The following is a 17,921-nucleotide window of genomic DNA, read 5'->3' on the forward strand; positions in this document are numbered from 1 at the left end:
CACTGAAAGTGTAAATCTATAAAGTTTTTGTTGTTCACTTATTTGAATGATGATGATGTGGTAAATGCACTGGCACAGACTGAAAAACATGACTGAATAGCAATGAATTAAGTGGCAAGAGGCTTTTCAGTGCATTCTAACTCACGATGTACATGAAAATATGAGATGTAATATTGATTTCAATTATGTTTTCATTTTGACATTGTATTTGTCTATATATAACCCAGATAACCTATTCTGATTTTTTATGTTGCATGTTTTTTTTTTCAGAATTTAGATTTGTCCTCTGTAGGAAGCTTGATCAGTAATTCTTGGTTCGACTCTGATTTCTGATTGTTTCTCAGGTTAACTTTCAAAATTAATCCTAAAATGTTTCGGACACACTTGATAAACATATGGAGCTAAAAGGATTTTCTTCTTAGTTTTTATTGACATCTTAGTAGTTCAGGACCAGTGATTAAACTTTAAGTGGCAAATGGTCTAAAAATTAAATTTATGTATTAAATGTTATAAAGCACTTTGTGTACAATTGTGCTGTCTAAAGGCGCTATAGAAATACATTTTGATTTGGTTTGATTGGTACAAAACAAATTGTTAAACTGCCAGTGGAATGTGAATGTATGTAAATGTCAGAAATGAAAAAATGCAGTGACATGATGTGCCATGTCGCATCACGTGACGGCACACATCACAATGTGATACAAGTTATTTTGTCAAGCTTCATTTATTATTTTAAAAGTAGACAAAAATTAACCACTTCTTCACAAAGTAAAAATCTTCCTATATGTTGCTCCGACAGACCAATATGCTGGAGCACATTCCTGGACTGATGACCAATATCAGGATGATCCACACTGTCTCTCTGTACTACAACACCTCGGAGAGGATGACCTCTCTGCTGCTAAAAGTCACCAACCAGATGATCAGTGCCTGCAGGAGCTACCTGTTTGAAGGCGTCACACATATCTGGAACCACAGCAGGTACAGACGACTATACCACTACAGCTTTTGAGACCAGACCCGCCAAGATTAGACAAGATTAAAAAAATAGGGACAGAAAAGGCTAAAAGACAAACTTTCAGATTGACCGAGACAAACTGAGTTAAAATTATGATAAGATTGAACTAAAAATGATATGACAAAACTAAAAACAAATTAATTCAGTCAGGGTGAGATGGTACAAAATGGATTAGACATGATGGGAATATAATGAACAGTAGAAAATAAATTTGAATGAACAATGAAGGGGAATGGAATAACAAACACAAATTTAACTCTGTGTCTGTGTGTGTTTATGTTTGTGCGTGTGCATATGTGTATCAGACCAGTGCTGCTGCACCGTATCTCGGAATGTTGTAAACTGAATGAGGAGTACCAGAGGAGCTTCCACGCCGTGAGAGAAAAACTGAGAGAAAACCCTGAAAAGAAACAGTTTGACTTCAGGTATTTCACCAATCAGCAACTGATCCTCATATTTTATAACATTAACAGCCAGTCAATTCAATTTCAGTTCAATTTCATTTTATTTGTATAGCTCCAAATCACAATACAATCACCTCAAGGCACTTTACAAAAAAGAAAAACCCAACAAATCCCTTAAGAGCAAGCACTTGGCATCAGTGGAGAGGAAAAACTCTGAAGAAACCTCCAGCAGAGTTTGGGTGGCCACTGCCTCAACCGGTTGGGGTGAGTGGATGGAACATCACAGTACTTTTCATTTTGTGTTGTTTTTGTTTTGTCTTCAGTGAGAACTACATCTTTGGGAAGTTTGAAGCTTTCTGCAGACGCCTGGAGAAGATCGCTGACATGGTATCCACATTGGAAAACCTGGCAACTCTGCAAAACATGAAGGTGCTCCTATTTTTAAAATGACTGTATATTTATAATTAATGAGTAATTGGCATATTATATATGCAAATGACTATCAAGTTTTATTTTAATTTTGTTCATTTGTGTTTTCACACTGAAAAGTTTCTTTGCTCATTTTTTATGATTTTTTTGAATAACGGTTAATGTTGATAGTCATTTTAAAAACTTCAGAAATCTTTGCCTGAGTTTGTTGAAAACACATTTTGTGTGTTTAAAACTATCCTAAATTTTAAGAGGACTGTTTTACATTGAGTGGAGCTGTGCTGCAGGTGGAGGGCATTGAAAAGATTTATGTTCGCTACGAGACCATCGTCTCCACAACCAAGAACATGACCTACGACGTCCTTGACCATCGCAAGCAGGAGGTAACATAAACACCACAGAAAGGCAGAGTTAGGAAAAGGACATAAAACTTATTACGTTGTTTTTTTTGCTTTTTTTTTTTTTTTACAATTTTTGTATATTTTGCTGTATTTGTTGCTTGTCCTATAACATGTAGGGCATTTAATAGCCTCTTTTTTTAAAAAAACAAAAAAAAAACAAAAATACAAAAAATTGAACAAATGCAAGCACTACTACCAAGAATTAAGACATTGTCATTGTTCCTTATTTGTTTTGCTTATTTGCTTCTGCTTTTCCATCCTTTTGCAAAACACATAATTATAGGAATGTTTAAACTTACAATGGTATTGCACACAATTATAAGAGTGCAACTTTGATTTTTGTCTGTGTGTGTGTGTGTGTGTGTGCATGTGTGTGTGCATGTGTGTGTGTGTGTGTGTTTGTGTGTGTGTGTGTGTGTGTGTGTGTGTGTGTGTGTGTGTGTGTCAGTTTTACCGTGATTATGCAGATTTCCAGGTCCAGGTTCAGGGTTTGTTCCAGTCTCTTCAGTCTGTGCTGGACATTTGGTTCTATCAGTCTCTCACTGTGAGTTCAATACATTCAGAACTAAATCCAGCCCTGACTCCTATTCGAATGATGTGCCATGTTGTGTAAATGTCAAACTGAAATAAAAAGTTAGTGATAACAACTGAAAATATTATCCGACATATGCAGGGAAAAAGACCAAAGCTGAAACTTCCTTCAGAGCGAGTGTTTATGTTTCAGACTAAGCAGATGCTGGAACTGCTGGCGGTGTTCGAGTCCAGTCCGTCAGCTCGCCTCGACCTGAGGCAGCACTACCTGCTGCTGCTACAGCGCTACCACAGAGAGCTGGAGGTGCTGAGGAAGACCTACCAGAGACAGAGTGACAAACCGCCTATTGGGCGCAACCTGCCACCGGTACCAACCTTGTCAGTCTGTGTGACTGGGGATGCAGCTTCATTATTGATTCATCTGCACATTATTTTCTGGATTAATCAATGAATTTTATGTCTCAAAATAATCAATGCTATATACTTTACTATCACAGGTGGCAAATATTCACATCTAAGCTGCCAAATATATATTTTTTGCTTTAAAGTGAACACAAAATAAAAAATTGCAAAAATTCATTTCTTAATTTCTTCATTTCATATTGACAGGACTGATGTTTTGTCTATGTCAATCTCAATCTAAAATCTGATGACACCTGTCTTGTTTATATAGAGTATAGACAGTATTTACAGTATATACACACATGAACAAAATTGTTGGTACCCTTCCATAAATGGTCACTGAAATAACTCTAAACTGACAAAAGTAATAATAAAAAAAATGTACTGAAAATTAACTAATGAAAATCAGACATTGCCTTAGAATTGTGGTTCAATAGAAGCATTCAAAAAAACAAACTAATGAAACTGGCCTGAGGAACAAGAAATAGACGCAGGGTACCCACAGGCTGTCCACAGGCTGCCCAACCAACTAGTGACATTATGTGGCTTTCTCTCTGTCTTTGTTTGTCCCCTCTCTGTCCCCATGTCCCAGGTGGCAGGTAGGATCCTGTGGTGTCGTCAGCTTTTCAGGAAGATTGAATCTCCAATGTTGATTTTGAGAAAGAAGCTTGACATCCTGAAAGTACAGCCACTGATTTTATCACATCCATCATATCAATATGACTGACCAATATGACCTTACTGATGCTGCCTGTGTGTGTCTCTGCCAGGGACCTGAAATGACTAAAGTAATCCAGAGCTATAACAGGATGGCAGTGGTGTTACTGCAGTATGAGATGCTCCACTTACAAGGGTGGAGTCAGGCTGCAGAGAGCGTGCCCCACTGCCTGAAGGCTGCGCTTCTGGTCCGACATGAAAACAAGGTGGAGGGTGGTGAAATTATAGATGAATGTGTGAAGTGGCTTTGAAACAGTTCGCTATAATATACTGTACATATGAACTTCAGGTTTTGGTGTTTTGCTTTCATAAATGTATATTGCAAAATAGGTCCAGGACATGTTTAAGAAAAGGAGATATGAATACATCTGATATTCCAATAATTTTACCTCTCCCTAGAAAATCAGATTTTCAAGTTGCATCTTGTTGGCTAACAAGTTGGGGTAGGCTAAGATTTAGCAGTAGAGAAAAAAACTCCTGTAAACGTATGATGCACACCCACTGTTTTCCAGGAGCTTTTTGTGAACCTAGACCCTGTAGTGCTGGAGGTCCTGCAGGAAGCATTGTGGATGACCAAACTGGGGGTGACCGTGCCAAAAGTCATATTGAAGATGACAGCCAGAGAAGGACAGCTCAAAGCACTTTACAGCCAGTAAGAACAACTGCTGTCTCTTCACTGAAAGTGCTTTGCCTGGCTTTAAATGACTCAAGCTGACTTTACTCAAATTGAACGTTTAACTTGACTTGATTGACTTGGCATTTTATTTGAACTGCATTCATCAGCTCATTCAGCATCACCTGTATATGCAGGTCATGTTGCCATGACATGATTTTACTGTCTCTTGTGGCTCTACCCTCTACTAGCTATATTATTTATTTGACTTGTTTTTCTTTTCTTGAAAAATCTGCCCTTTGTCTGAGTTGTTTTTATTTAACCTCTCCTGTCTGTGCTGATATTGAATTGTCTTTGATTGACTCAAATCTCCTCTATGCTGGTCTAGGCTGCTGGAGTTGCTCCAGGACTACAGCTCTGTGGTAAGCAGGATCCCTCCACTCCTTTCTCCTTTGATGCAGCCTTTCATTAGTCAAGTGGAGGCGACTCTGTCCCCTGGACTCACCACACTGTCATGGACCTCGCTTAATAGTGATGGATGTAAGAAGCACTGTGTAGCAGACAGTATACCATATTATAGTATATACCATATTACCTGTGATTCTAACAGATAATTTAAAATGTTTTATCAGAGATCATAGTGTGAAGAAACATCCAGTAATAATTTGCTTTCCCTTCCTGTCCTGCTCAGTCATAAAGAGTGTGTATCTGGCTCTGAAAGAACTGGACCATGTAGTCAAAGTTGCTACAGACTTGTTGGAGTGTCGCATCGGTCGGCTGCTTCAGGCCATGTCATCCTGCTGTCTGCTCATCCTTCCTGAAGCCTCACCTGTGTCACCACAGGACCTCCTGCTGCAGACAGAACACTCAGTCCGAAATGTCGCAGGCACTCTGAACTGGTAATTTTGGTGAAATAAAAATATTCACACTATTGCTTCTACTGCCACTGCTCACACACAGGCAGTATATTGACCTGTTTTAAACGGTCAGTATGTGGTGCTGTCCATGTACATCAACTTGTTGTTAGATAAATTCTTTTAATTAACAGATAGACTCAGAGAACGAACTTAGAGGTTTAGTCAATTTTACTTGTACAAGGAGTAAACTGTCACTAAGCACACAGAGTGCAGAGTGAAAGATCACTGGCTAGGCACAGCCAGGGACATTTTTTTAATGGTCAGGCACAGAATGAGGTAATGTGAAAACAAACAACAAGAGGCACTCCTAGCCTCAAAATATATAGACTATAATGTCATAAGGTGAACAGAAAGAGGAGTCACTCTCACCTAAAAGATATACAGTATAGCGGTATGATACTGAGAGTCTTTATCAGTAAGTCAAAATCAGAGCAAGCTGCTCTCCCTAGAAGAAAAGTTATGTTTGCACAATAGGTCCTATTCAAGCAGTGTTCCAATTATTAGAGTCTTCTTCTTTTCCTTTGGGCTGCTCCCTTCAGGGGTCGCCACAGCGAATCATCTGCCTCCATCTAACCCTATCCTCTGTATCCTCCTCACCCACACCAACTATCCTCATGTCCTCCTTCACTACATCCAAGAACCTCCTCTTTGGTCTTCCTCTAGGCCTCCTTCCTGGCAGCTCTAATCTCAGCATCCTTTTACCAATGTATTCACTGTCCCTCCTCTGAACATGTCCAAACCATCTCAATCTGGCTTCCCTGGCTTTTTCTCCAAAACATCTAACATGAGCTGTCCCTCTGATACCCTCATTCCTGATCCTATCCATCCTCGTCACTCCCAGAGAGAACCTCAACATCTTCAGCTCTGCTACCTCCAGCTCTGCCTCCTGTCTTTTTCTCAGTGCCACTGTCTCTAAACCAGACAACATTGCTGGTCTCACCACTGTCTTGTCCACCTTTCCTTTCATTCTTGCTGACACTCTTTTGTCACCCATCACACCTGACACTTTCCTCCACCTGTTCCAACCTGCTTGCACACGTCTCTTCACTTCTTTTCCACACTCTCCGTTGCTCTGGACTGTTGACCCTAGGTACTTAAAATCCTCCACTTTCTTCACCTCTGCTCCCTGTAACCTCACCGTTCTACTTGAGTCCCTCTCATTTACACACATGTACTCTGTTTTACTGCGGCTCAGCTTCATTCCTCTCCTTTCCTGACATTTTCCTCATTCATAAACTGTTCAAAGTATTCCTTCCATCTTTTCATCACACTTGTGGCACCTGTCAACATATTTCCATCCCTGTCCTTGATCACCCTAACCTGCTGCACATCCTTCCCATCTCTGTCTCTCTGCCTCGCCAACCTGTACAAATCCACCTCTCCCTCCTTAGAGTCCAACCCATCATACAAATCCTCATACGCCCCTTGTTTGGCCTTTGCCACCTCTACCTTCACCCTACGCTGCATCTCCCTGTACTCCTGTCTGTTCTCTTCTGTCCTCTCAGTGTCCCACTTCTTCTTAGCTAACCTTTTCCTCTTAATTAACACACTCCTGAACTTCCTCATTCCACCACCAAGTCTCCTTATCTGCTTTTCTCTTTCCAGATGACACACCAAGTACGGAGGGTACTGTACCTGTACCTGTCTCCCTGATCACTTTAGCTGTAGCTGTCCAGTCATCTGGTCAACTGTTTCAGCTCCTCCCTGAAAGCCACACAACACTCTTCCTTTTTCAACTTCCACCACTTGGTCCTCTGCTCTGCCCTTGTCCTCTTCATCTTCCTCACCACCAGAGTCATCCTACACACCACCATCCTATGCTGTCTGGCTACACTCTCCCCAGCCACTACTTTGCTGTCACTGATCTCTTTCAGGTTGGAACGTCTGCACAAGATGTAATCAACTTGTGTGCTCCTGTCTCCACTCTTATATGTCACCCTATGCTCCTCCCTTTTCTGGAAAAATGTATTCACTACAGCCATTTCCATCCTTTTTGCAAAGTCTACCACCATCTGTCCTTCTGCATTCCTGTCCTGCATACCAAACTTACCCATCACTTCCTCGTCACCTCTGTTTCCCTCACCAACATGTCCGTTGAAGTCTGCCCCAATCACACTCTCTCACCACTAGGGATACCCTGGATCACCTCATCCATCTCCCTCCAGAATTTCTCCTTCTCTTCTAACTCACATCCTACCTGTGGGGCATAACCACTGACAACATTCAACATCACACCTTCAACTTCCAGCTTCAGACTCATCACCCTATCTGACACTCTCTTCACCTCCAGAACATTCCTAGCATAATCCTCCTTCAGGATAACTCCTACTCCATTCCTCTTTCCATCCACACCATGATAAAACAGCTTGAACCCTGCTCCTAATCTATAGGCCTTGCTACCTCTCCACCTGGTCTCCTGAACACACAAGATATCCACGTTTCATTTTGTTCTGCCGCTGTTCCCTCTGTAAATACCCAGACTGTGTGAAAGCAACTGTGCCATTGAAATGACTGAGGGGACTGTGTGTTATCATTCAAATTTGTTGTGTCTTTGTGTGCATACAGGCAGAGTCAGCAGGTAGAGAAATATGTGCTCGAGCTGATTGAGGAGCTGAAGAAGAAGATGAAGCCGACAGAGACTGTAAATCTGGAGGTAACACACACGTTTCCATCACTTCCAAGAACATTAAACAGATTAATTTCTTAGAGAAATTTATGTGTTTACTTTAAACTAGTGATGGGCAAATGATAGCGAGGCTTTGGAGCTTGTGTCACTCTTCCTGAAGCGGGGTGATTCGAAACGCTGTATCGGAGCTTGTATCAAAACACCAGTGTCACGTGACTGATGATCGCTGTTTCGCTTCGCGCTTCATTGCTTCAAAATGTTTCAAAGCTTTTCATTGGCTCATAGTCTTTCAGTGTGTGTCATTGGCTCATGGCATTTCAATGCATTCTGAGGCAATGACAGCTTGACAGGTTTGACAGATTTGAGTGGTTTGGTGCCATACCAGCTATATAACATGCATCATTCTGCTTCAAAATGGGGTTGTGAGGAGATAGAGATTTGGAGAGTGAGAGTGAGAGTATTTTGGCAAGTTTCATGGCGAGTCTCACCAATAAGCGACGTTCTAAAGTTTGGTATCATTTTGATCTCAAGAGGTCTGAACTTTTATTGCTGTCATGGGATTGAAACAGTGCCAGTGCTTCATTCGTGCTCTTTAGAGGTTGCTATGGCTTCAGTTGTCCACCAGATGTCACCGTCACTGAAGTCTCGAAGCTTTGAATCTTTTTCGGCACAATTGTTAGGAAAGCCTCAGTGCTTCATGAGGCTTCACTTGCCCACCACTACTTTAAACACAACCATATCCACTACTTGCCTAATCTTTACTTTTATCTAATGACCAAATTTACACATTTCGTCATTTCTCCCTGTTTTCTTTTGATCTTCTCCACTTCTCATTTCATGCCATCTTATGGTTTCCTTGCTTCTCCTTTCTTGTCCTCTTCTCTCCTTGTTTGCTCACCTCACTTGTTCTCATTTTCCTCTTAAGGGATCTTTCCAGTGTCTTCATCCAGACTCCAAGCAGAAGACTCGCTGTCAGGTTTGTCTTCCTTGTCGTTTCTACAACCTGATTGGTCAGCTCTGTCATCGCAACACTGAATCCCTGGTCAAAGGTCAGTCTCCTCTTCTGCCATGTATTCTTATGTTTCTGCCATTCCTCTGTTTTAATGTCTTTCCCTCCATTTTCTTCTTTGTGATCCTTTTCTTCTGTGTTTATCTCCAGATGTGTGTACATTAAATGTTTGGTATGATGGAAAATTTAAACAAAAAAATCTGACAGAGTAGGGTGATGACTGAGGTCCTCCTCTGCTGTACTAAATTCTGTTTGTATTTAAGTTTTTTAAAAAATTTTTAGTCTCCTGCCTGGAGAGTGAGTGATGTTGAAACTGTGCCAGTTGTGATGTTACAACCAATCATGAATTCACGTACCTTTGATAAGCCCCATCCTGTGCACAGAGAACCAGGTGCACTGGATTAATAACTCAAAAAATTGTCACCCCTTAACTCAGAATTTGTGGTCTGTCTTTGTCAAGAAACTGTCTGAAGAAGTGTATAATGATAATGGGACAGTTACAGGTTTTTGTTTCACTAAGACTAATAAATCTGTCTGCTAAGATGTATTCTTGATATTCATTTCTCTGTCCTGATTTATTTCATCACAGCCACCAAATCCTCTCTTGATGCCCTGAGGAGGAGACTTCATGTCCTCAAATACCAGCCATCCTCCTCATCTTCCTCCTTCAACAGCCAATCAGCTTCTCCTCCTCCTCCTCTTTTCAGATCATCTATCCAGCTTGCCATCCCTAACATCATTCTTAGACCCAGTCTAGATGACATTCAGGTATTTCCCCAGGCATTTATACTGTTGTTTATACTTTGTACCATCTGAAAAAATACAATTGGTTGCTGAATCAAGTCCTATACAATACAACAACAAAGAATGTGATATAGTTATTACAGTGTCCACTTCCCAGAATCTTTATAGGCTAAAAAGGTCTTCAAATGTAAAGCAGTGATGTTAATATAGGAAGTAATCCAACCGCAATGTGGAAACTAAGAAACAAACAGTATGATAGATTTATTTATTTAACCTTTATTTAACCAGGTAAGTCAGTTGAGAACCAATCCTCATTTACAATGATAACCTGGCCAAGGGGCAGCATAAAGAGTAGAGTGAAGAGAAAAAAAACATCTACAACAAATGCAAATTCATCCAGGATCATACACTTCACAAGAAAAATACAAGTTGTACAGTATAAATAATGACATATGCTAAAAATTTAAGTGGCTAAAAGCAGGTGCAAAGATCTTGGACTACTGTAGTGAATTTTTAAAAGTGAAGATTGGAATGAATGAGTTATAGTGATTGTTATAATTGATTCCAATGATTTAAAGCAGCAAACTGGAAGGAGAAATGACTAAAGGAAGTACAGACTTTAGAGATGACCAAATTAATGAAACTGCTAGAACGTAAACTACAATAAGAATTATGGATATTTAGTAATGAGTGGAGATATGACAGTGTTTTACCAACAATGTTTTACCAAATGAACAGAAACCAGTGTGTCTGTCTGTGGCAGTGTAGTAGATTTTTACTGAAGATCATGCATTTTGGTTTATTTGTGTTTAATACTAGATGAAGATTCAAAAGGACATGTTGACTGCTATTGCAGCTGGTTTGCAGTGAAGACAAGGCAGTGCTCAGGGAGGGACTGGGTGTATAGATAATGGTATCATCAGTATAGAGATGGATTCCTAGAGCATCAGCAATATTATTAATATGAATATTGAATAGTGTTGTACCCAAAATGGATCCTTGGGGAACACCCTTAAACAGAGGTAGAGGACTGCAACAGATTAAGGACAGTGTAGGTCTGCAGGTGGTGTATGAGCTGCTTGTTGACCGTTTTTTAAAATATTTTGGTGAGGCAGGGCAGAATGGAGATGGATCAGGTAAATGAATGGCAGGTGCTGGGTTAACTGGGGAGCGTATGGGCAAAGCAGTATTGTCCTCATCGGCAGAGCTGGCGTTAAAAAAATGAAGATTAAAGCAATCCACCATTTTGGTTTTGTCTGTGATTCCTATCCTCAGATTTAATTAGAGTAGGCAGATAAGGGGGTGTATTTTTATTTTCCAATATTTTGATAGTCATAGATTTGTGTGATAGATTTGAACATCCATTCATTTGTTTAACATAACAAAGGTCCTGTGTACAAACTCAGCTCTATAAAGAAATGGATTTCATAGTTTGGTGTAGAAGAAATTGGCTGGTCTGCACAGAGCCACGACCAAAACCACATTTAACACTTTTTAAAAACTGGAAGGCCAAATGTGATCCAGACCTTATCCCCAGTGTCAGTGCTGGTCCCCACTAATGCTCTTGTGCCTTAATGGGAGCAAATCCCTGCAACCAGGTCCAGCATCTCGTGGAAACACTGAAATCAGATTTGAGGCTGATAGAGCAGAACATTAATGAACATAGGGCTTCAATCACCTGTTACACTTTATATACACATTAATAAAAAATTTGTAAGTCTGAATAATTTTTGAATTATAGTTTGTATCTTAATAAGCCTCTTATTTAGCAACCCACCACTAACTCTTTTTCTCTTTTTTGTTATTTTTCTTTTATGCATGCACTTTAAACACCATGTGTACATTTTAGGCAACGGTGAATAAGCTGGTGAACATTATGTTGTCTGTGACCAAAGACATCCCTCTGTGGACATACGCTCATCTGCAGTACAAACAGCAGCAGGTATGCTCCTCACGAGTCATCTCATTTTTTTTTATTTTGAAAACACCAGTCAGCATACAGCTTTCTTCTATCTTTTTTCCCGGGTCTCCCAGGTGGAGCAGGTGGCAGTCCGTGAAGCAGGAGATGATATCCCAGTGAAGCCACCAGTGCTGAGACCTCTGGACAGACAGCTGGCTGAACATAAAGACATCACAAAGTCAGTCCAGCAGCACAGTTATGAATATGACTTTTGAATGGGCAATATTAGAAAGAACATGCAGGCAACACCCATATGAGTGTGTGATAAAATCATAAAATATAAGATCTCCTGCCACCACAACACTGAGAACGTTCCTGCAGGATGGTAGCATTGTTGTTTTCACTCTTGCTTATATTATCTGGTGTTTTTAATGTTTCTCACCAGTCTGACGCACTTAAAACTACTATAGAACACTATTTAAACTTAAAGATACTGAAGTACCAGAACAACAGCTACACTGTACAGTCTAATACAACTGTCCTGTAATAAATTATATCCGGTATGATACATTTTGTCAGAATCCATCTTAAGAAATGTCTAAAACTGTCACTTATGAGCAAAAACATTTTCAGTAAAAAGTAGGTTTTTGTATAAAGGAGGTAAATAGATCAAAATCAGTGTGACTCTTCAATGCTGACTTCTCAGTCCTAGAGAGTAAGAAGTACAACTATGTCAACCCACAAAATTCTCCGCACAATGACTGATCAGTAGCAGGAAGTTCTTGAGTCCCTCTTTTAAAAAATTTAAGGCTGAGATTACACCCAATTCTCAGATACGTCTCTGCTAAATCTCAGCTGTGATGGCAGTGGTTGTCCTTTAAAGGGTTTTCCACTTCAAACAGTAAATAACCCGACCATGTTAATGTTGCATTATATTGTTGTTGTTTGTGGTTTTTGGATAGGCTGGTGATTCAGCTAGGTTCCATTGTGTCATCTCTGAGAGCACAGGCCGCTGACATACTGAATGAACTGGCTCACTTTTCTACTCTGTGGAATCAGGTCAGTGTGTGTGTGTATGTGTGTATGTGTATCATGTTGCTGCTGATGAACTGGACTAATAATTGGATATGTTTAGGATCCACAGGAACAGGTGCAGTCCTTCCTACAGTCAGACCCCCCACTGACAGAGTTCAGCTCTCAGATCTCCTTTTACTCTGTAAGTCCACATTCAGTCAGATATTATCACATGAACTTTGAATCAGTGCACTTAAGTTGTGTTACTAAACATTATTATCAAGGTCTAATAGAAGGAGTTGAAGCCCAGGATGAGGTTTGCAAGAGTATGTGATACAGGGTCACAGTTTTTATATATTTAAAAGACATTAGCACCTTAGACCCTGCGATGGACTGGTGACCTGTCCAGGGTGTACCCCTGCCTCTCACCCAAAGAGACCTGGGATAGGCTCCAGCAGATCCCTGTGACCCTGGTTAGGAATAAGCAGGTATAGATAATGGATGGATGGATGGCATCTTAGTCATGACTCCTAAGCTTCTTTCTGACATGCATGACTTACTTTTACTTATGTCACAACAACAACCTGAGAAACTTGGACCTTGAAGCATTTACACATAATCATGAGTCAAGTGTGAACACAGATAAAATACACCAACCCTAAGCTTTCAACTCCCTGAATAAGGGAAATACTCCTACTGTAGTTACTTGTTACTTTTCAGAATAAACGTTTACATATAAAACAAAATTAAGCCCTGATATTGATCTACACAAAATGTATAAAGCTGTTTAAATAAAACCAATGCACTGGTTACAACATTAAAGTACCGTTCAAGTTAATTCATCAACACAAATATCTCAATAATCAAATAAATTACTGATGGGATCCATTCTGTACAATGCAAACTTTTACTTAGAGGACATATAGTTGCCAGTATCTTTGTATTTTTACTGATGTAAAATGTGGGTTGACATTTTGACAGTGGGACCTTTGTGTTTAATGGATGTTTTTTTATATAGTTATCTGCAATCTGTGGTTGTTGCAGAAGCTGGAGGTGCAGATTTCAGACCTCCCAGGATTTTATTCAGTGGGTTCGCTCCACTTTGACACCGAACGGCTGAAGCTGGCTCTCACTCAGGAGTGTCATCTCTGGAAACGAGCCTTTGGTGCTGCCCTGAACAGTCAAGCATCTGCTGACATGGATGACATCTTCTCATTTGTGGACGGGCTGACAAAGCGGCTGCAGCGTCCAATCACAGACCTGGAAGATGTCAGAGGAGTCATGGCGGCACTCAGAGAGGTCTGCCAATTTGTTTGGCTTCCTGGGTGTCTGCCTTTTCTGTTCAGTTAATTAATATAGCATTCATTACTCTTTTTTCATTCATCTCTTCACTCACTGATTTATAAATTTGTTACACATTAATTATACTAAATATACTAAATAAGCTCTTTACTGTTTGAGGTTCGGGAGGCGGAGGTTCGTATCGATGCCACTATTAGTCCAGTAGAAGAATCCTTCGCGGTACTCCACAAATACGAGCTTCTCTTCAGAGATGGGAATGCTGAACGTGTCGATGGCCTGATGTACGCCTGGAAAAACCTCAACAGCCTGGTGAGACTGAGTAACGGGTCTGAAAAAATGTATTATTTCAGTGAGGGTCATCGAGATACAGAAATACAGACTTATGTGTGTTGTGATCTCAGGTGGTGCAGAACCAGAATACGTTGGTAAAGATTCAACCCAGCATGAAGGCAGACCTGCTGTCTGCAGTTCAGATCTTCCAGAACCATGTTCAGACCTTCAGCACTGCGTACAACCTCAGGTACACACACATCAAGAAGGTTAGGTTTATTGGTGACTCTAAATTGCCTGTAGGCCAGCACAAATGTTTGTCTGCGTCCATGTGCGACAGACTGGTGACGTGGCAGCCTGGATTGGTGTTGATGGATGATATGGACAAAAAAAGTAAACCTTGTGTGTGTGCAGGGGTCCTGGGGTGGAGGGAGTACCTCCAGCTGAGGCGAGTGACCGACTGCAGAGTTTTCAGGCAGAGTTTGATCAGCTGTGGAGAAAATACACCACCTACTCTGGAGGGGAGGAGCTGTTTGGACTGCCAGTTAATGGTATGACTGACTTATTCTGACCAGCTAAAAGCTCTTTCTTGTCTCCTTACTCGTGCTTCCAACATATTCCCTCCTGCTTACAGAGTATCCAGAGCTGCAGAGGATCAAGAGGGAGCTTTCGCTGCTCTCCAAACTTTACACTTTGTATAATTCAGTCATTGATAGCATAGCTGGATACTATGACATCCTGTGGGATGACCTCAACATCGAGAAGATTAACACAGAGCTGCAGGACTTCCAGAACAGGTAGAGCAGGGAGGAGCAAATCTGACTGAAGTAATGCAGTCATGCAGTTAAAATTTGTATACCAGCTTCCAATCACCAATGGTAACCAAATAAAATCTGTCCAGTTCTATATTAAAAAAAATGTATTTTTTAATTTCACGCAGTCTCTGTGTAAATTTGCAGGATACGGAAACTTCCAAAGGCTTTGAAAGAGTGGCAGGCCTTCAGAGATCTGAAGAAAACCATCGATGATTTCAATGAGACCTGCCCTCTGCTGTACATGATGGCCAACAAGGTAGTAGAGCGTGTCTGTTCTGTTTGTCTTACCTATGCACATGTGTTATATCGTGTGATTTAAAATCATTTATGGTTTACGTGGCTTACATTAATGTTTTAAGGTTTCTTTACACGTTACTGACTTTGTTTTCTGGACTTAATTGATGTCAGGCCATGCTGCCCAGACACTGGACTCGTATCAGTGAGTTAACCGGTCACAGCTTCCATGTAGAATCAGATAGTTTCTCCCTCAGAAACATAATGGAGGCACCACTGCTGAAACACAAAGAAGATCTTGAGGTATTAATGCTGTGTTGAACTGTCCATACCTGTAATTAGAAAATTCAATGCTGAAATGTCATACCTACCTGTTCCTCCTATATGTGTTATATTATATGACTTACACAACTCAGTTATTACAGTTACACTTACAGTTATTTCAATAAAGGCAGCACTAAAGTCTCATGTAACCATGTATGTTTTTATATAGTCATTATCTAAAGAGATACTGTTTTTTTACTGAACATGAAAAGACTTCAAAGATCTCAACACTTGGAATAATTCTGGTTATAAAATCTGTTCAATTTGAGTGCTAAAATTTCAGTTCTGACTCAAATGCTATCTCGGATATGTAGTTTTTACAAATTTTCCTACTTCGTGCCTGTGTGTCAGGATGTTTGTATCAGTGCGGTGAAGGAGCGGGACATTGAGGCCAAGCTGAAGGATGTGGTGGCCGAGTGGAGTAGCCAGACACTCAGTTTTGCCACATTCAGGACCAGAGGAGAACTGCTCCTGAAAGGAGCGGACACCGTTGAGAAAATTTCCCTAACGGAGGACAGTCTGATGGTACTGACATCCTTGCTGAGCAACAGGTAAGGAGATGAGCGCTGAAGGAAAGAAGGAGGGAACTAGGAGTGAAGGAAAGTATAAATCAGGCAGAAGATTTGGAGGACAGGTAAGACAGGAAAAACTGATTTGGATGTCAACAGAGACTGTGGGATGTGTGGGACGAAACTGGGCCAACAACTTAGGAACGACAGGGGTGTAGCAAGAAAGAAAAAGAAACCTGCAAGGAAAGAAATAGAATCAGATGTCATAAAGACATTCAGAAGGAGGGAAATGCAAAAAAAAAAAAAAAAAACCTGAAGGCAAGGCTTTTAAGGCAAAGTAAAAGCAAAAATAATTGGTAGGCAAAAAAGAAAAAGTTGAAGCAAATATGTAGAATATGCATGTAATGCAGAAAAGAATGAAATTGGTAATGAAATGATATAAGAAACAAAGAGCTCACAAAGACATGATTGGAAAAATTAATTAATTAATACACTATTAAAAGCATGAATAGGCCATTTCTGTGTTTTCCTCCTGCAGGTACAATGCTCCATTCAAGCCATCCATCCAGCTATGGGTCCAGAAACTCTCCAACACCTCAGAGATTATTGAGAAGTGGTTGTCGGTTCAAAACCTCTGGATCTATCTAGAGGCAGTGTTTGTAGGTGGAGACATTGCCAAGCAGCTGCCTCAGGTCACAGCAAAAACTGAAACTTTTTCTCTCTCCAAATTTAATTTGTCCACCTCTGTAGGATAGTTACAGTCAAATTATGTGTTAGATTGTTAATCGATTTATATGTGTAGTTTTGACAATTTCCCCTCTCATTAGATGAAATTTAAAGTTTATCTTTAACATTTGCAGGAGGCCAAACGTTTCCAGAACATTGACAAGTCATGGCAGAGGATCATGCAGCGAGCACATGAGGTTCCCAACGTGGTACAGTGCTGTGTGGGAGACGAGACACTCAGCCAGGTGCTCACCCACAACACTTCTACTGCCTGACAGACAGCTTGTCATGTTTCCTTCTTGATTCACACCAGCTTTTTCTTTTCTCTTCTCCTCTTTTCCCCTGCAGTTGCTCCCTCACCTCCTGGAGCAGCTGGAGCTGTGTCAGAAGTCTCTGTCTGGTTACTTGGAGAAGAAACGCTTGGTGTTTCCTCGTTTTTTCTTCGTGTCTGATCCTGCTCTGCTTGAGATTCTGGGCCAGGCCTCTGATTCACACACCATACAGGTAACATACAGGTGTTTGTGTTATTTTGCTTTATTGACAAACATGTACATACCATCTCCTTCTTAGTTTTCATTTTTTGTTGTTGTTGAATAAAGTCATATTTAAATTTACTTATATTTCTCTGTCTTAGGCCCATCTGCTCAGTCTGTTCGACAATGTTAACAGAGTTGTTTTCAATGAGAAAACCTATGACCAGATCGTCAGTTTTCAGTCTCAAGAAGGAGAAACTGTGGAGCTAAGCCAACCTGTCTTGGCACAGGTACATATACAAAATAAATCTCTGTTCTTACAGAGATTTACTATTGACTTCACTAATTCTCTCACCCGTTATCCTTTCTGTAAACCTTCCTGTATTTTTAACCAGAAACTGTACAAGAATATGTAAGTAATCACACAAAATCACATTTAGGGTCACTTTGTAATATGACTGCTGTTGATGTCCTGCAACACATATAAATCCACCTTAAGAAACTCCATACCTTAAATCAGGGGTGGACCGTTTCCCATTTACT

The 17,921-nt window shown here is 40.4% G+C and overlaps 1 protein-coding gene across 5 annotated transcripts in view; it reads left to right on the forward strand.

Moving 5' to 3' along the window:
* Nucleotides 1–17,921, forward strand: part of dnah5l (dynein, axonemal, heavy chain 5 like) — a 94,813-nt gene that overhangs the window by 12,303 nt on the left and 64,589 nt on the right. For all 5 annotated transcript variants that reach the window (XR_003294716.1, XR_003294717.1, XM_026291773.1 and 2 more), the window contains exons 13-42: nucleotides 800–981; nucleotides 1,324–1,443; nucleotides 1,746–1,851; nucleotides 2,139–2,234; nucleotides 2,701–2,796; nucleotides 2,977–3,150; nucleotides 3,778–3,867; nucleotides 3,956–4,108; nucleotides 4,415–4,554; nucleotides 4,904–5,055; nucleotides 5,207–5,414; nucleotides 7,998–8,085; nucleotides 8,984–9,107; nucleotides 9,657–9,835; nucleotides 11,661–11,753; nucleotides 11,846–11,949; nucleotides 12,674–12,770; nucleotides 12,847–12,927; nucleotides 13,770–14,024; nucleotides 14,187–14,336; nucleotides 14,429–14,547; nucleotides 14,712–14,848; nucleotides 14,932–15,094; nucleotides 15,257–15,368; nucleotides 15,521–15,649; nucleotides 16,022–16,221; nucleotides 16,718–16,871; nucleotides 17,040–17,150; nucleotides 17,254–17,409; nucleotides 17,540–17,668. Coding sequence is in view for 3 of the 5 variants with exons in the window: in XM_026291773.1 (XP_026147558.1) it covers nucleotides 800–981; nucleotides 1,324–1,443; nucleotides 1,746–1,851; nucleotides 2,139–2,234; nucleotides 2,701–2,796; nucleotides 2,977–3,150; nucleotides 3,778–3,867; nucleotides 3,956–4,108; nucleotides 4,415–4,554; nucleotides 4,904–5,055; nucleotides 5,207–5,414; nucleotides 7,998–8,085; nucleotides 8,984–9,107; nucleotides 9,657–9,835; nucleotides 11,661–11,753; nucleotides 11,846–11,949; nucleotides 12,674–12,770; nucleotides 12,847–12,927; nucleotides 13,770–14,024; nucleotides 14,187–14,336; nucleotides 14,429–14,547; nucleotides 14,712–14,848; nucleotides 14,932–15,094; nucleotides 15,257–15,368; nucleotides 15,521–15,649; nucleotides 16,022–16,221; nucleotides 16,718–16,871; nucleotides 17,040–17,150; nucleotides 17,254–17,409; nucleotides 17,540–17,668 (4,098 nt within the window). In the remaining 2 variants the exon portion in view is untranslated. The remainder of the gene's footprint in view (nucleotides 1–799; nucleotides 982–1,323; nucleotides 1,444–1,745; nucleotides 1,852–2,138; nucleotides 2,235–2,700; nucleotides 2,797–2,976; nucleotides 3,151–3,777; nucleotides 3,868–3,955; nucleotides 4,109–4,414; nucleotides 4,555–4,903; nucleotides 5,056–5,206; nucleotides 5,415–7,997; nucleotides 8,086–8,983; nucleotides 9,108–9,656; nucleotides 9,836–11,660; nucleotides 11,754–11,845; nucleotides 11,950–12,673; nucleotides 12,771–12,846; nucleotides 12,928–13,769; nucleotides 14,025–14,186; nucleotides 14,337–14,428; nucleotides 14,548–14,711; nucleotides 14,849–14,931; nucleotides 15,095–15,256; nucleotides 15,369–15,520; nucleotides 15,650–16,021; nucleotides 16,222–16,717; nucleotides 16,872–17,039; nucleotides 17,151–17,253; nucleotides 17,410–17,539; nucleotides 17,669–17,921) is intronic.

Source organism: Mastacembelus armatus, chromosome 20 (genome assembly GCF_900324485.2).
Source record: "Mastacembelus armatus chromosome 20, fMasArm1.2, whole genome shotgun sequence".
Taxonomy (NCBI): domain Eukaryota; kingdom Metazoa; phylum Chordata; class Actinopteri; order Synbranchiformes; family Mastacembelidae; genus Mastacembelus; species Mastacembelus armatus.